This window comes from Mesocricetus auratus, unplaced genomic scaffold (assembly GCF_017639785.1).
Source record: "Mesocricetus auratus isolate SY011 unplaced genomic scaffold, BCM_Maur_2.0 Super-Scaffold_100004, whole genome shotgun sequence".
Taxonomy (NCBI): Eukaryota; Metazoa; Chordata; class Mammalia; order Rodentia; family Cricetidae; genus Mesocricetus; species Mesocricetus auratus.
The window spans coordinates 92,218,900-92,239,939 of NW_024429189.1; the positions used below are offsets into that span (position 1 = coordinate 92,218,900).

The following is a 21,040-nucleotide window of genomic DNA, read 5'->3' on the forward strand; positions in this document are numbered from 1 at the left end:
TCCACACACAAAAAAACAAAAACAAAAGCCATATGACAGCAATTCATAGCACAGAAAAAAATGCAAAGAATCATCAAAACAATGGCCAGGTTTCCCAAGCAGCTAGGCAGTATTTACAACAGTAAGACGTTTGCAAACAAAAACTTACAATGCTAACAAACTAGACAGACCAAACACAGAAACCTTAAGAATCAGCAAAAGCGAAGCCTCAGATTTATGCATTGAATGCAGAAAGAACCCTCACGACTCTCTCTGCTCAGCATCCCACAAACTTCACGTTTTCCAAAAAGGAACTCAATTCCAAGTGCTAGTGATTGTTACCCAGAAACTGTTCACACACCAAAAACCTTAGGGTTCTAGGACTCGCTCTTTGGCAACCAGGGTCATCTACAGGACAGATGAGAAGGCTGTGGCCTGGGCCAGCATGAAGCTCTAATACAAAAGTTTCCAGGGAAGCAACAACTAATGCTGGGCAGGCTTCTAATTGTCTCAATTATACACAAGCACCTAAAATCCCCAAATTGCAAAACGTTGAATAATCCTGACCAAAAGGGAAAAAAATGTAAGTATGTGCCACCAGTGGCCTGGCTAACACTGTCTTCCATCTAGTACCCCTAGTACACCAGGGGTACGTACTTCTGTGTTCTCAGCCACAACTCATTCACTACAGCTTCCAGGCTGTAAAAAGTCATTCAACTGAGTCACATAAGAAGCATATGGAGGCAGTAACACAAATGCATCTTGCCATAAAGAATAAAACTCCCTTTAGGTAACAGCTGGGAACGGCATCACAAATCTCCTGTTAGCCCTGTACAAAAGCACCCTTTATCAGCTCTAAGACACACAGATTATATGAGTAGTCACATTTTACACTAAGAAACCAACTCAGTTATGACACAACACTATTTTTAATTACAGACTATTTTATAGATGTTAAAATGTGAACACAAAATTTGTGCATTTAACCTGACATGGCATAAAGCACACATGCACAATCTCACTGGGACTGGAAGCCTCGTCTCTACCCAAGCTCTGATGGAATTCTCTATCAGAAAAGAAAGATCAGAATATGTTAACCTAAGATGGCTGATGATGTGAGGAGAAAACACTTCTCTCACATCTCTGGGTTCAGTTCATTGCTCCAAGTAGACATCATGATGAAAACAGAGATACACTTTAACCTATCACCCTAAAGGTATGGGACAAAGTTGAGCCAAAGGCATCCTCCAGGAAGAAAAAAGATCCTTCCAGAGATTAGAGAGTTGGCTCAGTGGTCAGGAGCACTTATATCTTCAGTGGAAGACCCAGGTTCAGGTCCCAGGATCTTCTGCAAGGAATTTTGCAACCATCTGTAACTCCAGTTCCAGGAGATAGGAGGTCCATTTCTGTCCTCCACAGGCTCCAGGCATGCAAATGATACAGAGATATACTTGCAGGCAAAAGGCGCATACACATAAAATAAAAATACATTTTTTTTCAAACTAAAGCAAAAGACATCAGTCATAAGTCAAATAGTATGCATCACAAAATACATTAGTAAAGTCAAGAGTGTCAGTCAGTGGTGGCACACGCCTTTGATGCCAGCACTGCAGGCAAATCTCTTTGAGTTTGAGACCAACCTGGTCTATACAGTGAGTTCCAGGACAGGTAGGGCTACAGAGAAACCCTGTCTCAAAAAAACAAACAACCAAACCAACAAGCAAAATGAAGTCAAGAGACAAAATTACAAAAATTGTAAAACTACTTACAACACACTTAATAAAAAGTATCAATAGACATTTTTTCTAAGAAAACGAGATGATAACCTAAGATGGGAAAATAGCATGAGAATTCATTTTAGAAGGATATAAATGCTCATTTAACATTAACATTATCTTGGGCTTAGGAGACGGCTCAGTGCATCAAAATTCTTGCCATTTGAGTGTGAAGACCTGAGTTCAAATCCTCAGAACCCACTAGAGCCAGACCCACAGCACAGGCATCTGTAATTCCAGCCTCAACGAGGAGATGGAAGGCACAGACAAGAGACTGTCCAGAAGGTCATGGACCAGATAACTCACCCTACACACGAGAACAGCAACAGAAACTGTCTCAAACAAGGTGAAACCAAGGACTGACACAAGTTGCTCTCTGACTTCTACACATGTGGCATGACACTGGCATAGCCATATTTACACATACAAATACACACAGACACAGATCTCATACACATAGCTACCTACAAGGGGATATTTCCAGAATCTTGCTTTTGTGACCAAACTTTAATGTACATTTTCTTTTTCAAAAGTTTTTTTTTAATTATGAGTGAATATAGCCACTGGGTCCCAGGCCTTAGTAGAGCTGGAGTCACAGGTGGTTGTGACCTATGCAATGCGGGCGCTAAGGAACGAACTCACATCCTTTACAAGAGCCTTTACAAGAACCGTCTCTCCAGCCGCAGCAGACAGGATCTTTGGATAGACCTTAGAGGATGCAATAAGGCTGTAAGCAATTAAGCACTGAAGGTCCTCATTCAAAAACCTGGGCTCTGGCAGTTGTGCAATCTTAAACTGCTCCCATTTCTTTACTAATGAAACAAGGTAGGTGTGAGAAGGGAGTGACCGTAACCGCCCATGGGAAACCTGACATCTCCCAGATGAGGACTCCGCCCTCCTCTAGATGCCAGCTCCTTCAAAAGGCCATTCTGCGCACTTCCAGAGTGCTCTTATTATCCTTTGCTTGTGGCTTCAAACTTCAGCCTTTATTTGCATGAAAACAATCACGTATTGTGAAACTATAAAGTGAGACTCGGCTTAAGTCACACTAAAATTCATGACTACAAGAACTAAGTGTGAGTGCCCTGGGAGTTAAGAAACTGCACCCACTAGCTTACACGCTAACTTCCCTTACAAGACTGGGAACAGCCAGGACGCAACAGGTTGTTTCAGACCCTTTCCAAGTGCGCTGCTCTGACTACAAAGGGCACGAAGAAGCACTGGAGGAGGGGGGCAAACAGCCGTAGACACAAATGATGGCAACCTCTTGCGACCCGTGGTACCGACAGCAGCTTGGACAAACCAGGGTGGGCAGAGGACAGCAACTATCTAAGATACAGGAAGCACCCGCTACCTAGTGGACTCACGCAGCCCCCTTACCAAAGAGCTGGGCCCGGCACCCAGGAACCCGGGGCGCGCACGGGTCTGCGGGTGCAGCGCCAGGATCGACGACCAGGCAGGGAGCCAGCGTGCACAGTCGCCCGGTGCAGGAGACTCGAAGGCGGCTCCTGATCCCGCAGTAGCCCGCCCGGCCGTGAGGCTACAGGCACCGAAGCGCACTCCAGCAACCAGCTACCCCTATTTCCAACCAGCGAGCACCTTCCCGGTACAACCTAGCCCGCGAACCCCACCACTCGATGAGCAGCCGCCTCCTCCAATCACCGCCGCCTCTTGATAGGCCTGCTGGCTGGGCGGATCGACAGGGCGGAAGGCCCGCCTCCCACATGGTCGGTTGAGAGGTCGCCCGCAGTTGCTAGAGCGCGGCTGTTCGAAGAGGGCGCCAGGGGCGGCGGGAAGCTTCTCGTAGTCCCCATTGGAGAAGTCGTAAGCCAATCACAAAAGCCTTCTGAGAGGGCGGGCTTTCGGTTGCCTAGATACGGCGAGCGGGTTTTCTTTCTGAGCAGAGTACGCTAACACACTGCGTTTTCCCCCCATAAACTCTTAGATGTTTCCTCCCACTACCAGCTTTAGTGGTTGTTAAATTTGGCCTTATCTTCAGACCTGAATTGTTTAAATTTGTGTTTCTTTTCTGATAAGACTGCACGTGCTCTCAGGTACCATCCTCTTCACTACATACTTAAATTCCTTTGTATGTTGGCTATCGTTAAGTCCCATTATATCATTGAATTAGGAGGTCACAACCACATTGAATAAATCTCATTTTTGCTTTCCACTTTTAATTTGTCTCTCTTGATTGGCTTACTGAGGAGGGTGGCTGGACCCGGCTTGGCCACAGGTTGTAGCCTTGAGTTCTGTAGCAATTACTGTCTCTGACTTCTTTGGTAAGAAGGATCCCAATGAATACCAAGATCTTGATGACGTACATTATCACATCCTTTTAAACCTTTCCCACGTATACCATGTGGAGTAAGTACTTGTCCAAGGCTCTTCCAAATCTAGATAGTTTTGCTCTGCCGACTGCCATCCGATCCTTGTCATGCTGGGGATCTGACTCAGAATGAGAACTTGATCCCGAGACACATTGAAATCCCAAGGCTGGATTTCCAACGTTCCAGGATTGATTTTGTTTCACCTGTATTGCCCTCGGTACACCCGTCACTTAGTGGAGCTGGATTTTGCTGCCACCACACACAGTGTGCATACTGGATGTCTTTTCTGCTGTAGTCAGTTCCTATATGCTGTTTCACTGGTACAACGTATTGAGGTATTTACTTGAACATTTATCATCATGCTTCATGGCCCATGCTAGGCACTCAACTGTTGACTTTTGGTGAATAAATGGAAGGAATAGGCAAATAAAGGAAGATAATGGGTCCAGAAAAGATTACAAATGGCATTAATTAAACAGCATTTGTTGAAGGTGAGACAAGGTAATCTGCCAATGAGAATGGGGCTTGAGCATGCTTCCTTACCAAACTATGTCTAGTGTCCCATGCTGAGGTGCACAGTGGAATACTGTATAGTGAAAATGGTAAGATGTGAGAGGAATAATTTGCTCTTTGTTGAGATATGTACTTTTCCTTCCAGAATTTCTGTCCCCTAGCATTCTCAATCTAGAGCTTTCGGGACGTTCTGTTGAGTGTACCTGTCTTTGTGAACCCTTTTCTTCTCATCTGTTGCTTTTGGATGCTGGCCAGAGCCCACATATGTTTTCCCTGGGACTTTGAGCTTTTTCTCTTTTTCTCAAGCTCCCCTCCCTACCATCTGGCTGCTGGTCCATCATGTGGTTGGCCTGTCCTCCAGTTTAACTGGAGCTTTTTCTCCTCCTCTAGGCAACTACCGAAATTTACAGCTTGCCTCCGCTGGGGGTTTTCTTTCAACGCTCATACAATTGTCCTCAAGCTTCTGTTGAGTTCATTCTTCGATTCAATTACTAAGGAGATTAAGAACACCAGGAGGGGGCCCTGCTTTCCCTGGAATCACTCTGCTGTGCCATGAGAAACCCACCTTTAAAGAAAACCTCAACAAGCTCCCTCACTCTGTCTTCAAGTAACTTCAGTCAGTGAAGAATCCTAGCAGACAAGAGACAGAGCAGGAGAAAATCAGGTTCTTACTGCTCGTGGCCAATCTCCTCTTCTGCATCACCAGGTTCAGTTGGGACCCCCAGTCCAAGACCGTCCACAGCTCCTACATGCAGCCATATGGCTCAAGCACCTGCATTTTACTTGTGGTTTCTCTATACTTTAACCATACCTTAAGTTCCCTTTGTTAATCTCTCCTCAAACTACCCAGTTTGAGTGAGCCATCTGTTTCCTGCCAAGACAATGATCCACCACACATACGATAAAATTTCCAAGTCCCAAATACCACACATGTGTTCTCAGCTGTCACAAAGCAATAATCATTTATTTTTTAGGAAAGTCATTTACAGATATATTTATAGGCAAATGAACCCCCATTTTAAAATAGAGATTGAGAATATGAAATTAAAATAGCATGCAGACATCTCTTGCATCTTTTGGGTGTGTGTGAACAGGGTCCTTAGTATCTGAAAGTGCAGTATTTGCTCTCCTAGCTACACCACTCCAGTCCAGTGGGGACTACCCACATGTGCTGCTCACACAAACAGTGCGCCCTGCATCTGGGACTCCTGATCACCAAGTCTGTGTTCATGAGCTGGAATGAGACCACAGTCCTGCCCTGTCTCTGATGCAGGTTGCCTGCCTACAAGTTCCTATCACTACACTGATCCCTTTTATGAAGAAAAATGATTAAGACCTAAGATATATGGAAGAAACAATGAAATATCCATTATTTTCTAGCTGTGGAAAGGAAACCTATGTAAGAAGCCAATGGCAGCAGAAATAAAACGGTGAGCTTTACATAAAAAAGTCAGACTTCGATGTACTTCATTTCTGATGATATCTGTCCAAAAGAACTACCCCATATTGTAGCTAAAACGTACAAATATAATCACAAAGGTTAGGTTGTATCTACTTAGCCAAAATGAAATAGTATTGAGATAACTATCCAGAAAACTCAAGATCAATCTCTCTCTCTCTCTCTCTCTCTCTCTCTCTCTCTCTCTCTCTCTCTCTCTCTCTCTCTCTCTCTCTCCTTCCTCCCTCCTTCACTAATGGCAATGTCTTTGTTTGCAAGTGCAAATAAGAACTGACTGAAGCATTTCTGCTATTACTAAAAGCAATCGATCCATTTCTATCAGCAGTACTTGCTGTATACTGAAACACTTGGGGTCAAACTATGTGAGTGATTTGCTTAAACCCTTTATCAGTAGAGGATGGACACAGAATAAAGGGAAGCCCTAAATGTTTACCCTTAACTACACTGCTTATCAGTATTAACTTCTAACAAAGGAAAAACTATGCTAGGATGGCAACGGACCTTGGAATGCACCTCTGAGCTCCCTCACATACAAGAAAACTGGATCTAGACAGGTTTAGCAACCTGCCAAGAGCCCCAGTGATGAATAGTCTGAGCTTGGAACTTCTCTAAAAGTCTTAATTTCATCACCAGTTTAACCACTATGCTGTGTGTGGTAGGCCTTTCCAAACCCTTCACCCCATGTGTTTCCTCACTCTACATTTTGTCTGATCACATGTAGAGAGAGAGATAGGACACATATAAAGGTGACACCAGGATTCAGTGGCAGCCAATCCAAAGGAAAGTTTCCTATACTTTAAATTGCTTTCTGTACTCTGAATAAGAATGGAACCCTTGTGGACTGAGCATGAAGAACACTGGTTTTGTTTGCCATCTTTTATATACGTGTACACAAAAATCAAAAATAACCAAGGGATTTGGCCTCATGAGTTTGTCTCATGCTGCATATGAATAGTTCAGTTAGCAAAGATTGAGAAACACTGGCCAGTGAATTGGGGCCACACCTTTTAATTCACAAATGAGACAGAATGATGATGTCACCAGTGACTTTTGCTTCCATTCCACAAGCATAGACACAGTCTGAATTTGATGTCAGTGTCATATTGAGTATGGCAGCAAACAGTGCTACTAAACAGAAAGTGGAATAAAGTTAACACTGTTTGTCAAATTACTTCTTACTTTTTTAGCAAGGAAAAACTTTTTTGGCAACTGGTTCTATAGCTATAGAACAGAAAAACACTTGAAACTAACTTCCCCCATAAGAAAATGTTCCCAGATTATCGAGTTGAAGGCACATACCACTGCCTGAGCAGTTTAAGTTGTCTTTAACATATGAAATTGTAACTGTGCTTTTAGCTTTTATTCAATGCAATGTGACCTCTAAAAAGTGACCTCTGTGCATATGGATAACTCCTTTTCAAATGGATCAAAATTATTCTTCTCTGATTTTCATATTCAGAGGGTATTTTATTAGTTCTCTGTTTCATAAAAGACATAGTCCTTGGTGGTCTCAGAAAGACATGGTTCACAGCTTGTGTTCTGTTTTGTCTGGAGAAAAAGTTGGAATTGCATTGTTTCTGACACAATAAGGATAGTCTTGTGGAATCACTGCCACTATGCCTGGAGTTGTCATTTCTTGGAATGCAGAAGTCCTGTATTATTGTCTTTTCTTACTGGTTGTTTAAGGCTTACTTCACTTCCAGAAGAGATGATTGGCAAACTATTATCCATATGGTATTTGATAAGGTGCCCAACATTATCAAACACATGGTCCTTGGTCCTCACCTGGAAAAGGAAGCACAAATACATTTGAGTTGAACACTAGTAGTTCTTCTGAAAGATGTAGACAACTGCACATGTGTGGTGGGGGTATCCCTAGAGTAGGTATTTTGCAGAGTAAAGAAAGGCTGGTTTTTAGTTCTATCCGCCTTAATAAACAAGTTTATCACTCCCCATTACCCTTTTACAGTAGTTTTCCTAGAAGTTCAGAAAATGGCAAGCACTTGTCATTTAACCCAAATCTACAATCCGCCTCTCTGCATGTCACCACTTCTATAAATATCTAGGTGTTTTGTACAGGCACATTACCAGGATGACAGTTATCTTCCAGAGAATGGAGTGCTTCCACATTACCCCATCTCTAACGAAAGCTGGCCCCTTGGAGAAGCCCTGCCTCTCCCTAGAGTCTCAACACAAACCCTGTCTCCTCCAAGAAGGTTCCTGCCTCCCAAGTTCTGGGATTAAAGACTAGTTCCATATCACCTGGCTTCTGGCAATCTCAAACAAATAAATAGTTAATTAGGCCATTGTTACAGAAGCACTCCCCTGAGCTTTCTCCTGGGGGTTTCGCAGTTTCACATCTTACAGTTGAATCTTTGGCCCATTTTGAGTTAACTTGTTTTTATTAGTAGTGTAAGAGTCCAGTTCCATCCTTCTTCACCAGTGTATTCAGTGTTCTATCAGCACTTGGAAAGCATCCTTGCTTCAGTGTTTGCCTTGAGAAGATTTAGTGATCTTCTTAAAGATCACTTGACTGCACACATGAATTTATTCCTGGGTCCATTATACTGTCCATTGGTCTAGTTGTCTGACTTTATGTTAGCACTACTGTTTTGATTAATGTAGTGCTGTTGTGTGTTTTTTGTTTGTTTGTTTTTCGAGACAGGGTTTCTCTGTATTATCTTGGAAGCTGTCCTGGAACTCGCTTTGTAGACCAGGCTGGCCTCGAACTCACAGAGATCCACCTGCCTCTGCCTCCCGAGTGCTGGGATTAAAGGCGTGAGCCACCAACGCTCAGCTCCTGTGTTTTGAGGTCTTCAGCTTTATTATTCTTCCAAAATAAAGTGTTTGGTTATTGAGACTTCTTTTGTCAGTTGACTGCCATGAGGAGTTTTATAAGAATTGTAATTTCGAGTGTAGGTTGCTTTGAGTGGTGTGAACATTTTAATAATGCCTAGCCATCTAACCCATGAAGGAGACATCTTTCCGTCTATGTGCATCTTCTTTAGTTCCTTTCATCAGTGTTTTATAGTTAGCCCTGCAGAAATACTTCGTTGCTATTTTATTGTCTTTTGGTTTTTGAGATAGGGTTTGAGGCAGCCCTACCTGTCCTGGAACGCACTCTGTAGACCAGGCTGGCCTCAAAGTCTCAGAGATCCACCTGCCTCTGCCTCCCCAGGAATTAAAGGTGTGCACCACTCACTCCTGGCTGTATTTCTTCTTCTTGGTTGAGTTTATTCCTAAGTACCTTTTTACTGTTGGTGCCATGAATGTAACTGTTTTCTTCATTTCCTTCTGGATAATTGTTATTTGTGTGTAGGAACTCAGCTAATTTTGCATTTAAAAATGCTGTCTGCTGTGACTTCTTCCTCTGTAGCATTTACTATATCCTTTCTACTACTATTTTTGTAATTTTATTACTATTAATTTCTTTCTGTTTTCTTGTGTGTGTGTGTGTTTCCATCATGAAAGGGTATGAAATTCTGTCAAATGCCTTTTCTTTTCTTTTTTTTTTTTTTGGTTTTTACGAGACAGGGTTTCTCTGTATTGTTTCGGAGGCTGTCGGTGTCAAATGCCTTTTCTACATTCACGGAAATGATCAGGAAATTTGTATTCTTCTTCCCATTTCTGATGGCTAATCTTGTTGTCAACTTGACCACATCTGGAATCAGCTAAAACCCAAACAGATGAGTACACCTTTGAGGGATTTTTTGACTGGGTTGTTTGAGATGAGAAGACCCACTCTATATGGCCTTGGTGTCCAGTAACACTCACCTCAAAAGATAAGTTCAACTTTCCCTTTCAGCATGAGATTTAGAAAGGGCCAGGGCTCATTCTCTAGACACCAGACATCATTCGCTAGCAAAGTCACTTGGCCCAGAACCTTTCTCTGGTAGGGGAGTTTTAATTACTTAGTCCACCTGCCTAGCAATTTTATAATGTTTAGATTCCCCATTTCCTTGTGATTCAATCCTGGAGTATGATGTGGTTTTAGACACCTGTCCATTTCTTCTAGTTTATTGTTGGCATATTGTTGCATATAGAACTTTTTATAATCTTAATTACACGATACAATTATAGTGCATTTCCTATTTTATTTGTATCTTAGCTAAAAGTTTGTCAGTTTTCTTAATGCTTAAGAAAGCCAAAATGCTTAGTATCATTTAAAAAAATGTGTTCTATTCTTTATGTCACTCAACTCTGCATTGCTGTGGCTATGGTCTTACTCACCTGCAGGAGTCTGTTACAACTACAGGTTTGTACCACTGAACAGAAACGGGCAGAAAGAAGCTGTCCTCCGTGTCATGCTCCAGGGTGGCTTCAAGTTCTAATCACAGCACTAGTTTTGGCCGTATGGCTCAAGGAAAAGTAAGCACTTAGCCTTGATCTCTACTGACTACCACGTGTAGATACGAAGTGTGACATCTAACACAGTCATACCTTGCCTTCAGGATCCACCAAGAGGAGGTGCTTCGCCTGGCCACCTTGTAGTCCACTCAACACATACTGACCAGGAGATGTCATACTCTCTCGAACCAAAAAGTCCCCATCCTTTACCAAAAGTCTCTCTGCTGCCCCCCTGCTCAGCTTGCCGTGGAAGCATTCTTCATTCCATAGTTGCTGCTTAATGTGTGGCAAAGACAGTGAGCTCACAGACTGGGCCGTGGCTCCTGGCTGTATAGTTTCTGGTGCCTCTAAAATTAAAAGACAAAACAGAGCTATCACAAATCCTGAGTCCACTCGTTCTTCCTTCTGTGTTCAAGGCACTGTTTAAACAACTGTAGAACAAATGTCCTGCCGGGAGGCTCTAAGTTAGAGGTGAGTTTAATCAATGCCATTGGTTCTGTCACTAGGAAAGGTTACCAGGCACAAGAGTGTCTCCTTCAGCGGGAAGTGGAATCAGCCCCTGGGAACTGCTTCCACAACTGTGGACAGGGACTCTTCTTTACCAGGGTAGCTTCATGTTAAAAATGAAAAAGCTTATGTTCAACCTGGCTCATGAATAACTTCTACGATGTTTCTAATTTTTTTAAACTACAACAGAAATTTTAAATTATGCCCCTCTATAACATTTAACTTTTATCATTTTTCTTTTTAATCTTGTTTTTTGTTGTTATTTGTTTTTGTTTTTGTTTCTCAAGACAGGATTTCTCTGTGTAACAGTTCTTGTAGAACTTGCTTTGTAAACCAGTCTGGCCTCGAACTCACAGGGATCAGCCTGCCACTGCCTCCCAAGTGCTGGGATTAAAGGTGTGAACCACCACTGCCCAGCTAATTTTCATTTCTATGCTAGTTTGTAAGTTGTTTAGTTTATAAATTTACTGCACCTAGACAATTCCTCTTAGCAAGCTTTTTAGTTTGACATTGTTAAATGGTCCTACTGTGGTCGGTATCATTTACCTGTCTGAACTACAGATGGGACTAAAAAAACAAAGCACAGTGTTAATGGAGTTCAGCCTACAGCAGCTTCCCAGGGTCCTAAAGATAGTGTTGCTCCAAGCCAGGAGCATTGGGAATGAGAACACAGGTGCACCAGGTGAACACAAGTGCATCAGGAGAACAGAGATGCATCAGGTGAACACAGATGTATCAGGAGAACACAGGTGCACCAGGAAAACACAGGTGCATCAGGAGAACACAGATGCATCAGGAGAACACAGGTGCATAAGAAGAACACAGGTGCATCAGGAGAACACAGATGCATCAGGAGAACACAGGTGCATAAGAAGAACACAGGTGCATCAGGAGAACACAGGTGCATAAGAAGAACACAGGTGCATCAGGAGAACACAGGTGGACCAGGAGAACACAGGTGCATCAGGAGAACACAGGTGTACTAGATGAACACAGGTGCATCAGGAGAACACAGGTGCAAGAGGAGAAAACAGGTGTACTAGATGAACACAGGTGCATCAGGAGAACACAGGTGCAAGAGGAGAACACAGGTGCATCAGGAAAACACAGGTGCATCAGGAGAACACCGCATTGTTGAGGCTCATGGTGGTAATGATTATTGTACTATTCTCATTTATTGTAACAAGCACTTGTTAAGGGCTTTACATAATGTTATTTTATTTTCATTATTTTAATTAGACAGGTCCCCAAATTGGATTTTGAGAATGGCTGCTACTTATTCAAATCCACAGTGTTAATGTTATAGATCTGGGATTTGAAACAAGGACCATCTGACTCCAAAGCTTGGGATTTTTAGTCAACAAACTCCAAGACACTGGCATTGGATGTAAAGATCTTTCATTTTCCAAATCTGACTAGCTGCCCTATCTCTTTGGTACCCATAAAGGTCCCTAGGAAATAGCGATGTTGTCTGGACAACATTGTACAACATTTAGACATAGACACATTTAGGAACCTGAGTCAGGAAGATTGTTGAGAGTTTAAGGCTAGCTTGGGCTACACAGCAAGTTTAAGACAAGCCTATTCAACTCAATGAGACCTTGCCTCAAAGTAAAGTAGTTGGCTCAGAGATTAAGAACACTTGCTTCCCTTACAGAGAACCCTGAGTTCAGTTCCTATGACCCACAGGCTGGCTCACAACTCCCTGTAACTCTAATTCCAAGTGATCTGGCTCCCTCTTCTGGCAACCATGGGCACTACATACATGTGCTGTACTTAAGTGGGGGTGTTTAAGTAAACATACTCATATCATAAATACATAATTGAAATAAATACTTTTAAATCTACAAAACAATGGTTGACTATATCATTTTCTACGACCAAACTTTGGTAAAAGTCATATATTTAATGGCAAATGAACACAGAAAATAAATCACAGAAACCAGCATTGTGTCTGATATGCAAAGGATCTTTTGCATAGAAACCACTCTTCATTTTGCTAACACAAAGGAGCAGTTACAGGCCCTTATGGAAGGGTCTCACCAAAAGAAGTGCACTGGACTCAAACTGTGCAACTGATACTCCACCATGCTGTGGTATCATTGCTGTTGACAACCTACAGAACCCTATAGCTGCCCAAGTCCCTTGCCAGTGTGTTGGAGTGCTGCTCTACTTAAGAATGTCTATTTGCATATGACAGTTACAGTTAGCACCACAAACATATCTTGTAAAAAATCTTCAGTCTAAACCTAATGACTGGAAAGAATGTTCCCCCACAAATCATCATCTCTCCCATTGTTGCCAGAAAAGGCCTGAGGAAATGTGTCCAGACAGTGACTAATACTTATAGTTGGCCTTGGTGCTGCCTGTTCTTGGACACAATGGGAAACTTCTAATGAGCAGTCCTGTGTGTGTTTGTGTTACAGAAAGGCTCCACATGAGTGCAGAGCAATGCATGCAGGCATGCATCATGTCAGGGACATACTCCACACAAGTGTGGGACAATGCACACAGGCATGCATCCTGAGGGTGCAGGCAGCTTAGCGTGGTGTACACTTTTGGCTTGTTCTGAGATTACGGACCACTTGTGGACAAGGACAAACCAAAGGAAAATAGACATTATATCATCTTGAAAAGAGTCAACAGTTCATGGGCCAGCCTGGGGATGCAGACAGTGTTTTCTAACATAGGTTCCCAGATTAGGACAAGGACAAGACACAGCTTGCTGAACAATTCCAAGTATTCTCTTAGCATCAAATTCTATTAGAAGAAAACTTTGTAATAGATTTTCCAATTCATTTTAACTTTAAAAGTCATATTTGGAGGCTGGAGAGATGGCTCGGTGATTAAGAGCATTGGCTGCTCTTCCAGAAGACCTGAGTTCAATTCCCAGCACCCACATGGCAGCTCACAACTGTCTGTAATTCCAGTTCCAGGGAATCCAACATCCTTATATAGACACACATATAGGCAAACACCAATGCAAATAAATCATTTTTCACAATATTATATATGTTACTTTGTTTTATTTTTGGAAACAAAAACAAAGAAAAAGTCAGCCTTGGTCTCATCACCAACTATCATGACTCAACGCTGTGGTGCATTACTTGTCACCTTGCTCCTAGGTGACAACTGATGCTGGTAAGTGATCTGTGTGTTTATGATATGCAGCACACAGTACACAAGCTCGTTCATTCTGAAACAGAAGGGCAGGTGCAGAGGGAGCGCTCATTTTTAACGATGGACAAGAGGGGTAGGTAGTAGGTACTCAGCAATTCATCAGCATGGAAAGTAATCAGGAAACTGTTGGCATCTGCAGTGTTGGGTACCGTATCAGGGCTTGGAAGGAGGGTTTTTCATTTCTCAGTTACCCTGTTTTTATTATTTGCATTCCACCAGTGTCTCCATTGCTTTTCAATTTTAAAAATGTCTAATGAAGTGCATGCAAAAGTCAGGACAGTCTTGCAACTCAGGATACAACTGGAAAGTGCAAACTTTGAGGAGACTATCAAGTTTGAGGGGAAATTTCCACTTTCTGAAACTCAGCCTACCGTCCCCCAGCACATGGCCTCGTGTCCTGTGGCAGGCAGAGAACTGAGAGTGTGGTCAGTTCTGGCCATTGGCAGTCACTGTGCTTCAGTAAGATGCTGTGATGTTGGAGCAGTGAAAACAAACCATCACTTCTGCAGGAAACTCCAGGACTCCTTTCCAACAAGCCTCGGGCCACAGCAGTCTCTTCAGTTAACCCACAGTCTTCTTTTATGTGGGTTTTGGATTAAAGATGCTGGGTGTAACACATTTTGTTAACAGTGAACTCACGGCCAATGGCACTATAATTCCTACTTGATTGATGTTTTTATAAACCTGTCTTTTCTCATGAGGGCATTTCACAGTTTTCTTTCACTTAGAAAAACTACACATCACTTTAGTACCAATGCTTAGGGACTATTTTAAACAGCAAAATCATCAAAAAAGTGAAAAAAATGGCATTAAGTGTACCATAAAAGGATACTTAAGGTTTCTGTTTGTTTGTTTGTCTTCATCTTGTGAGACAATTTGACTGGGTAGCCCAGGCTGTCCCCAAACTCACTATGTAACCCAGTGTGGTCTTGAACTCTTGTGATCCCTTGGCTCAGCCTCCCAAGTATTGGAGCTGTAGGTATGCACCACTACACTTGGCTTAAACAAGTGCTTAGAGCATTAAAAACAAAAATGAGGTAGCGCCTTCCCTTGCTGATGTCATCAGGGATGTGTAAGTTAGAAGACTGATAGTCTTTGTGGGTCAGCGGGCAGCTACAGATCACAACCAAAGACTGTGAGTACTGATTTGTGGGTAAGACTAAATCTTGCTGAGCAAGCACATCTCAACTGTAAACCTATGAATACCGAGAACAGACACAAGATTGTATGATGAGAATTTACCTGCATTGCTGAAAGTAAACATTCACCTCTGTAAAGTACCTGGAAATTTGTTAGAAAATTCTGACAAAAAAAATTGTTAAGTGTAGATGAGAAGTTAAGAAAGTACCCCAAGACCAAGCATGGTGGTCAAAGCTTTAATCCCAGCACTCAGGAGGCAGAGGCAAGTGGATCTCTGAGTCTACGTAGTGAGACCTTGTATAATAATAATAATAATAATAATAATAATAATAATACCAAGAGAAAAATTATTTGCAATATAAAGGAAGAATCATGTGCCTGTTAAGAAAATTACAAGTTGGGCGTGGTGGTGCACATCTTTAATCCCAGCACGTGGGAGGCAGAGGCAGGCAGATGTCTGTAGGTTCAAGGCCAGCCTGATCTACAGAGTCAGCTAATTCCAGAATAGCCAAGGCTACACAGAGAAACACTATCTTTAAAAAAAAAGAATGAATGAAAATTACAAAGATATGTCAATTTAGTATATGGTAATGAGTATAGTAGTATAGAACATTAATTGACCCAATAGAGAAAGTGAACCAAGGAGCCCAAAAATACATGCATATATACAGGACCTTAATATAATAGTAGGGGCAGTAGGGGAGAAAGAAAGATTTTAATCAACAGTGTTTGGAATGCTGATTCATAAAAAATTAAACTAGATTCACTATCGAATATAAAGGGCCAAGAGGTACTAAAATTGTCAACCTATAAAAGAAAACGCAGTAGAAACCAAACAAAAAGAAAAACTAATTAAAAGGATGTATGTCGGAAACATAGTGGAGACAAAAATGGAGTTTAATCAAATAGAAAACAAAACGAAAAGCCAGATGCTTTAGCAAGATTGATAAGACCAATAAACCTAACAAAGGCCCACTCGAATAATGAGAAAACAGCCGGGAGAGGACATATTACCAGAGCTCCACGGGACAATGGAGTAACAATAAAAGGAATATGCTGTACCAAGTTTCTGAAGAAATTACATTGCCGAGGAATTTACATGCCTCCTTGTTACATATTCTGGTTCCTGAAGCAACCTTCAAACTCTCATGCCCACGGCATTGTAAAATGGGCTGGGGAGGGGTGAAGCCTTGAGAGACACACCTGCAGGCATCTGGTCCAGGTGAGGACGTGGAGGATAATGGCAGGAACAATCCAGGAGGCACCTCAGACACCACAGACGGCAAAAGACAAGAGTCATCTTGCAAAAGCGAGCCAGGCTTGAAGCCAGTGGTGTCTGAAGCGGTGTCTGGCTCTGGTTCCAAGAGTCCCCACCACTAGGACTCCCAGTGACTGCTGTTCCTTGTGAATGTGAGTTTCCAGGGCAGGTGTACCCCTGTGCAGAGGGAAGTTTGGCAGGTGCTAAGGACAGCCATTGGATGCGGTGCATTGTGTGCAGAGAGCCACTGGGCTGTCTGAGGGGGAGAAAGGTACAAAGCGGTAGAGACAGCTAATTGTCAGCAGGTAATGTCCTCCCTGCCTCCACACTACCGAACCCACATAGGGTAACTTCCAGCTTCCCTTAAGCGAGGTGGCATGTGTCTGGGTTCTACAATGGCAAGTGAAGAAATGAATGGTGTCTTCCGGTGAGAAGAAACAACGTCTGCCACTTTGAGTCATATCATTTAAAGGAATATTGACAGACTATTGTCTTTCCTCTCACTGTCTGAATACAGATAAGGACCCATATGGGCACCTTGAACCAGACAGGAAAGACAGATGTTCTGCCTAGTTCCACTCTGTGTCACTGGTACTTGAACAAGTAGATAGAAATAAATAAGCCAGTCAATTTTACATGACAGTGTCTGGGAGTTTTCTTTGTTTTGGAAGCTTATATTGATCATAGCAGAGCTCAGGAACACACCTGCCACTGCCAGTAAGAACTAAGGCTTCGTGAGAAAGCCTCCTGCTCGCAGTGTAGTGGGATGGATCGAGGATCCCAGCTAGTCAGAACTCTGTGTGTGTGTGTGCATGCATGTGTGTGTGTGTGTGTGTGTGTGTGAGCGCGCGTGCATGTGTTCGTGCATGTGCGCATTTGGTTTTTGTCCTGAGTGGATCAATACAACTTTCTGGATAAAGGGAGCTAAGTCTGGATAAAGGGGGCTAGGATGATTTTTAAGGAAGGGGAAACAAGAGGAACAATTGCAGAGCAAAGCTGAAGATCTGTTTAAGGCAATTTATAGAAAATAAATAAGTAGAAAAAATTACCACAGCTCTAACTTACCATAAAATTTTCTTAAACCAACATTTTAAAAATGCATTTGGACTTGGGTTTGGTATTTGGAGGGAGGAATGGCAAGCGGACATTAATCCTTAGGGGTGCCCCAAAAGCCCAGGAGGCTGTGCGCATTGAATCCTAATAGGAAACAAAGATTGGGAGAGCATTAGGAAAAGGACTGACACCAGTGAAGGAAGAGGGCAAAGGCTAAGACAAGCCCACTGAAATCAGTATGGCCGTTTTTCAGAAAAGTGGGAATCAATCTACCTCAAGACCCTGTAATACCACTTTTTAGCATATACTCAAAGGAGGCACATTCACACCACAAGGACATCTGTTCAACTATGTTCATAACAGCATTATTCATAATAGCCAGAACCTGGAAACAACCTAGATGCCCCTCATCTGAAGAATGGATAAAGAAAATGTGGTACATTTACACAATGGAGAACTACTCAGCAGTAAGAAACAATGACATCCTAAAATTTGCAGGCAAATGGGCAGAACTAGAAAAACATCATCTCAAGTAAGGTAACCCAGACTCAGAAAGACAAATATAGTATGTACTCACTCACAAGCGGACACCAGTCATAAAGCAAAAGACACCCAGCCTACAATCCACAACCCCAGAGAAGCTAGAACCCTCTTACAGAAACAGATGGAAGCAGATGCAGAAATCCACAACTAACCAATGGGCCAAGTTCCTGGAGTACAATCAAAGTGAGAGAGGAGTGATAATATGAACAAAGGAGTCAATACTATGATGGGGAAACCCACAGAATCAGCTGACCCGAGATAGTGAGAGATCCCTGACTCAGGTCTGACCAGTAGGGAACCTGCATAATACCAAACTAGACTCTCCTAATATAGGTGACAATGGTGTGACTGAGGCAATATATGAGGTCACTGGCAATGGGTCCAAGATCTAACACTAATGCACAAACTGCCCATTCTATATGGATAGACACCTTGCTCAGCCTAGACACAGGGGTGTGGGGTGTGGGGGTGGAGAGGTGCCTTGGTCCTGCCTCAACTACATGATATGACACATTTAGTAGACTTGCTAGGGGAGGCCTTACCCTCTCCAAGGAGCAGACAGGAAGTGGAGTGGAGTGGAGAGGAAGTGGGGGGCAGGAGGAGAGGAGGGAGGAGGAACTAGGATTAGAATGTAAAAAAATAAATTTAATAAAAAAAAGACTTTAAAAAAGATAAACCCACTGAGGTCAGGATAAGGCAGCCTTGTTTGCAACTCTTAGCAGGGATTCCTTTTGCTGTTGATTAACTTGGTCACTTCTATTATTTCTCTGTCTGGAACAAAAGGTTAAGTCTACTCAGTTACCTTTGAAGGCATCTCTGTAACAAATACTGCCTTTATCCACACAGGACATCTCACACAGGACAACCACATGAGCTCACTGCAGCAATTAAAGGAATATCCGGTTACCACCTCCCAACATTCCCCCTGTGACCGACAGAGGTGCACTTCCTTCCAGGAAGAACCTGGTTCTTCTAGCCTGGCCCAGCAGTCAGCTTCCAGATGGCCAGTCCTTCGGGGCCTACCTCAGCAGCCAAAGTCCTGCCCTGCCTCAGGTGGCCCACATCCAGGCAGATTCTTGGGGCTAGACAGGCCAGTTCGCTTGGGCCCTGTGTAGGCCAGTGCTGGCAGAACACACAGGCTCTCAGTGGAGTTGGCCAAAGCTTTCATAGGCCTGTGCTGTTGCACCTTCCCCTCTGCCCAGTCATTTTCTCCTCCTTGGCACCCAGATACTGGTGTCTATAGACCTCAAATGCCAGCCTTCACCTTAGTTAGTACCCGCTTCCAGAGGACGAGCTGGCTGGACTGTGTGAGAAGAGGCATCTTTTCTGCCAAAGGATAGAGTATGTGTCACACGGCTGTCAGTGAGGGCCACTTCATCTAAGGCTCTGTTGAAGGCCAGGCCACACAAAACCTTTGAAATGTGTCAGCTCACAGCCACTGAAATGCTGCTTTTGGCAGCTCCGGGGAAGCTTCCTGGGTGGTGACAGGTCCTCCTCAGGGGCTGCTTCCCCAGCTTTGGAGCAAGCCGAGTCTGACATCACACCAATCACTGAGCCCAGTATTTTGTGGGAAATAAACTGTAGTTTATTTTTCAAAACATTTTAGGCTTTGGGATTATTTAGCTTTTACTTATCTGTGTTCCTACTTCAGCATTCAGCATCCCAAGCACGTTGGCAGGAAAACAACTGTTTACCTCACTGTATCTGACCCACAACTGAAATGTATGACTGGAGAACAGAGTGTCTAGTGTCTGTTCTGTGTAGATGCCATGCCAAGGGGTTTGAGGTGAATGAAGTTAGCACTGCCACTAAACAGGACAGAAATAGTGGCCATTGTTTCTCTTGCAAAGAAACAAATACGAGATTACCAGCTGGCTTTGAGAGTCCTTCCTTGATTAAAAACACACATCAGAAACTCAAAAGAAATGGAAGCAAATTCAGTGTTGAAAGAATTATTTAAAATCCATGGGCTAAATCCTTAAAATCCATAGCATGTCCACAAAGATCAGATTCGTCACTGACTACAGTGAAAGAGGGAGGTCAAGAGTTAGCAGAGGAAGGCACTTGCCTCCAAGCCTCACATTCAAATACAGCACCCAAACCCACAAGGTGAAAAGAGAGAACCTACTCCTGAAGATTGTCCTGAATGCCTTTGCATGTATTTGTGCATGTGCGCGAACACACAAAAATAAATAAATATTTTTTTTATTTTAAAAGAAATCTTTTTAATTCCCTAAAGATGAAGCCAGGGAAATAGTTTTTTTTTTAAATGAGAGACTATGCCTATGCTTAGTGGTCCCTCAAACGATGAGTTCAGGTCTTAATCACCTTTCTAATTTGGTAAAAAGGTCTCTTCAGATATAACCAAATTAAGGGTCTTACACAACCACCTCATCTCACCAAAATGCAGTGACTTCTCCTGTTGGGCAAAGAGAAGGGAGCTCAGGAAGCAGAGGGTGTGAGGCCGATACAGACATCGGAGTGCCCGTAAGCCAAGCATTGTTGACATTTACCAATTAGCCACAGACATAAGGACAGGGGCACTAGGCAGATTGCTCAGGGCACCAAGAGGAGTCAGTGCTACCAACAGCTTAATTTGGACATGTGACCTTCATAACCGGGAGAACTGGGAGCTGTTGTTCCCAGACACCAAGTATGTGGTGATTGGTAGTGACCAGTCGCCACAACACCAGGACACTAGTAATACAGGCAGTGGGAAAGCACTTACTTCCAAGATGCCATGTGCTCCCTTGTGACTGAGTTGAGCTTTGATTTCCAGCATAGCCATGGGTACTCTGGAGAGCCTGTGTATTGACGTAGCAGGGGTCGTCAAAGAGATCCACTCGACAGGAGTGCCTCAGGGACGCGGCATCACTGTGCATCCCTCTCTCGTGGGGAATACCTGGAGTGGTTAGCAGTGAACAGTGCATTATAATTTTGCTATTAAATCATATTT

At 43.0% G+C, this 21,040-nt stretch overlaps 2 protein-coding genes across 7 annotated transcripts in view; both read right to left on the reverse strand.

The window, feature by feature from the left end:
- The window catches only part of Cep152 (centrosomal protein 152), an 84,995-nt gene extending 81,607 nt beyond the window's left edge, over positions 1 to 3,388 (reverse strand). For 2 of the 6 annotated variants that reach the window (XM_040746208.1, XM_040746209.1), the window contains exon 1: positions 3,135 to 3,384. The gene's annotated coding sequence lies outside the window, so the exon portion shown is untranslated. Of the gene's footprint in view, positions 1 to 3,134 lie in introns of all 6 variants that reach the window. The other 4 variants (XM_040746206.1, XM_040746205.1, XM_040746211.1 and 1 more) reach the window with 3 other exon arrangements.
- Positions 3,389 to 5,540: 2,152 nt separating this feature from the next.
- The window catches only part of Shc4 (SHC adaptor protein 4), a 100,076-nt gene continuing 84,576 nt past the window's right edge, over positions 5,541 to 21,040 (reverse strand). The window contains exons 10-12 of the mRNA XM_040746212.1: positions 20,813 to 20,986; positions 10,497 to 10,750; positions 5,541 to 7,841 (exon numbers count right to left, since the gene is read on the reverse strand). Of these exons, the coding sequence (XP_040602146.1) occupies positions 7,686 to 7,841; positions 10,497 to 10,750; positions 20,813 to 20,986 (584 nt within the window). The 3' untranslated portion in view covers positions 5,541 to 7,685. The remainder of the gene's footprint in view (positions 7,842 to 10,496; positions 10,751 to 20,812; positions 20,987 to 21,040) is intronic.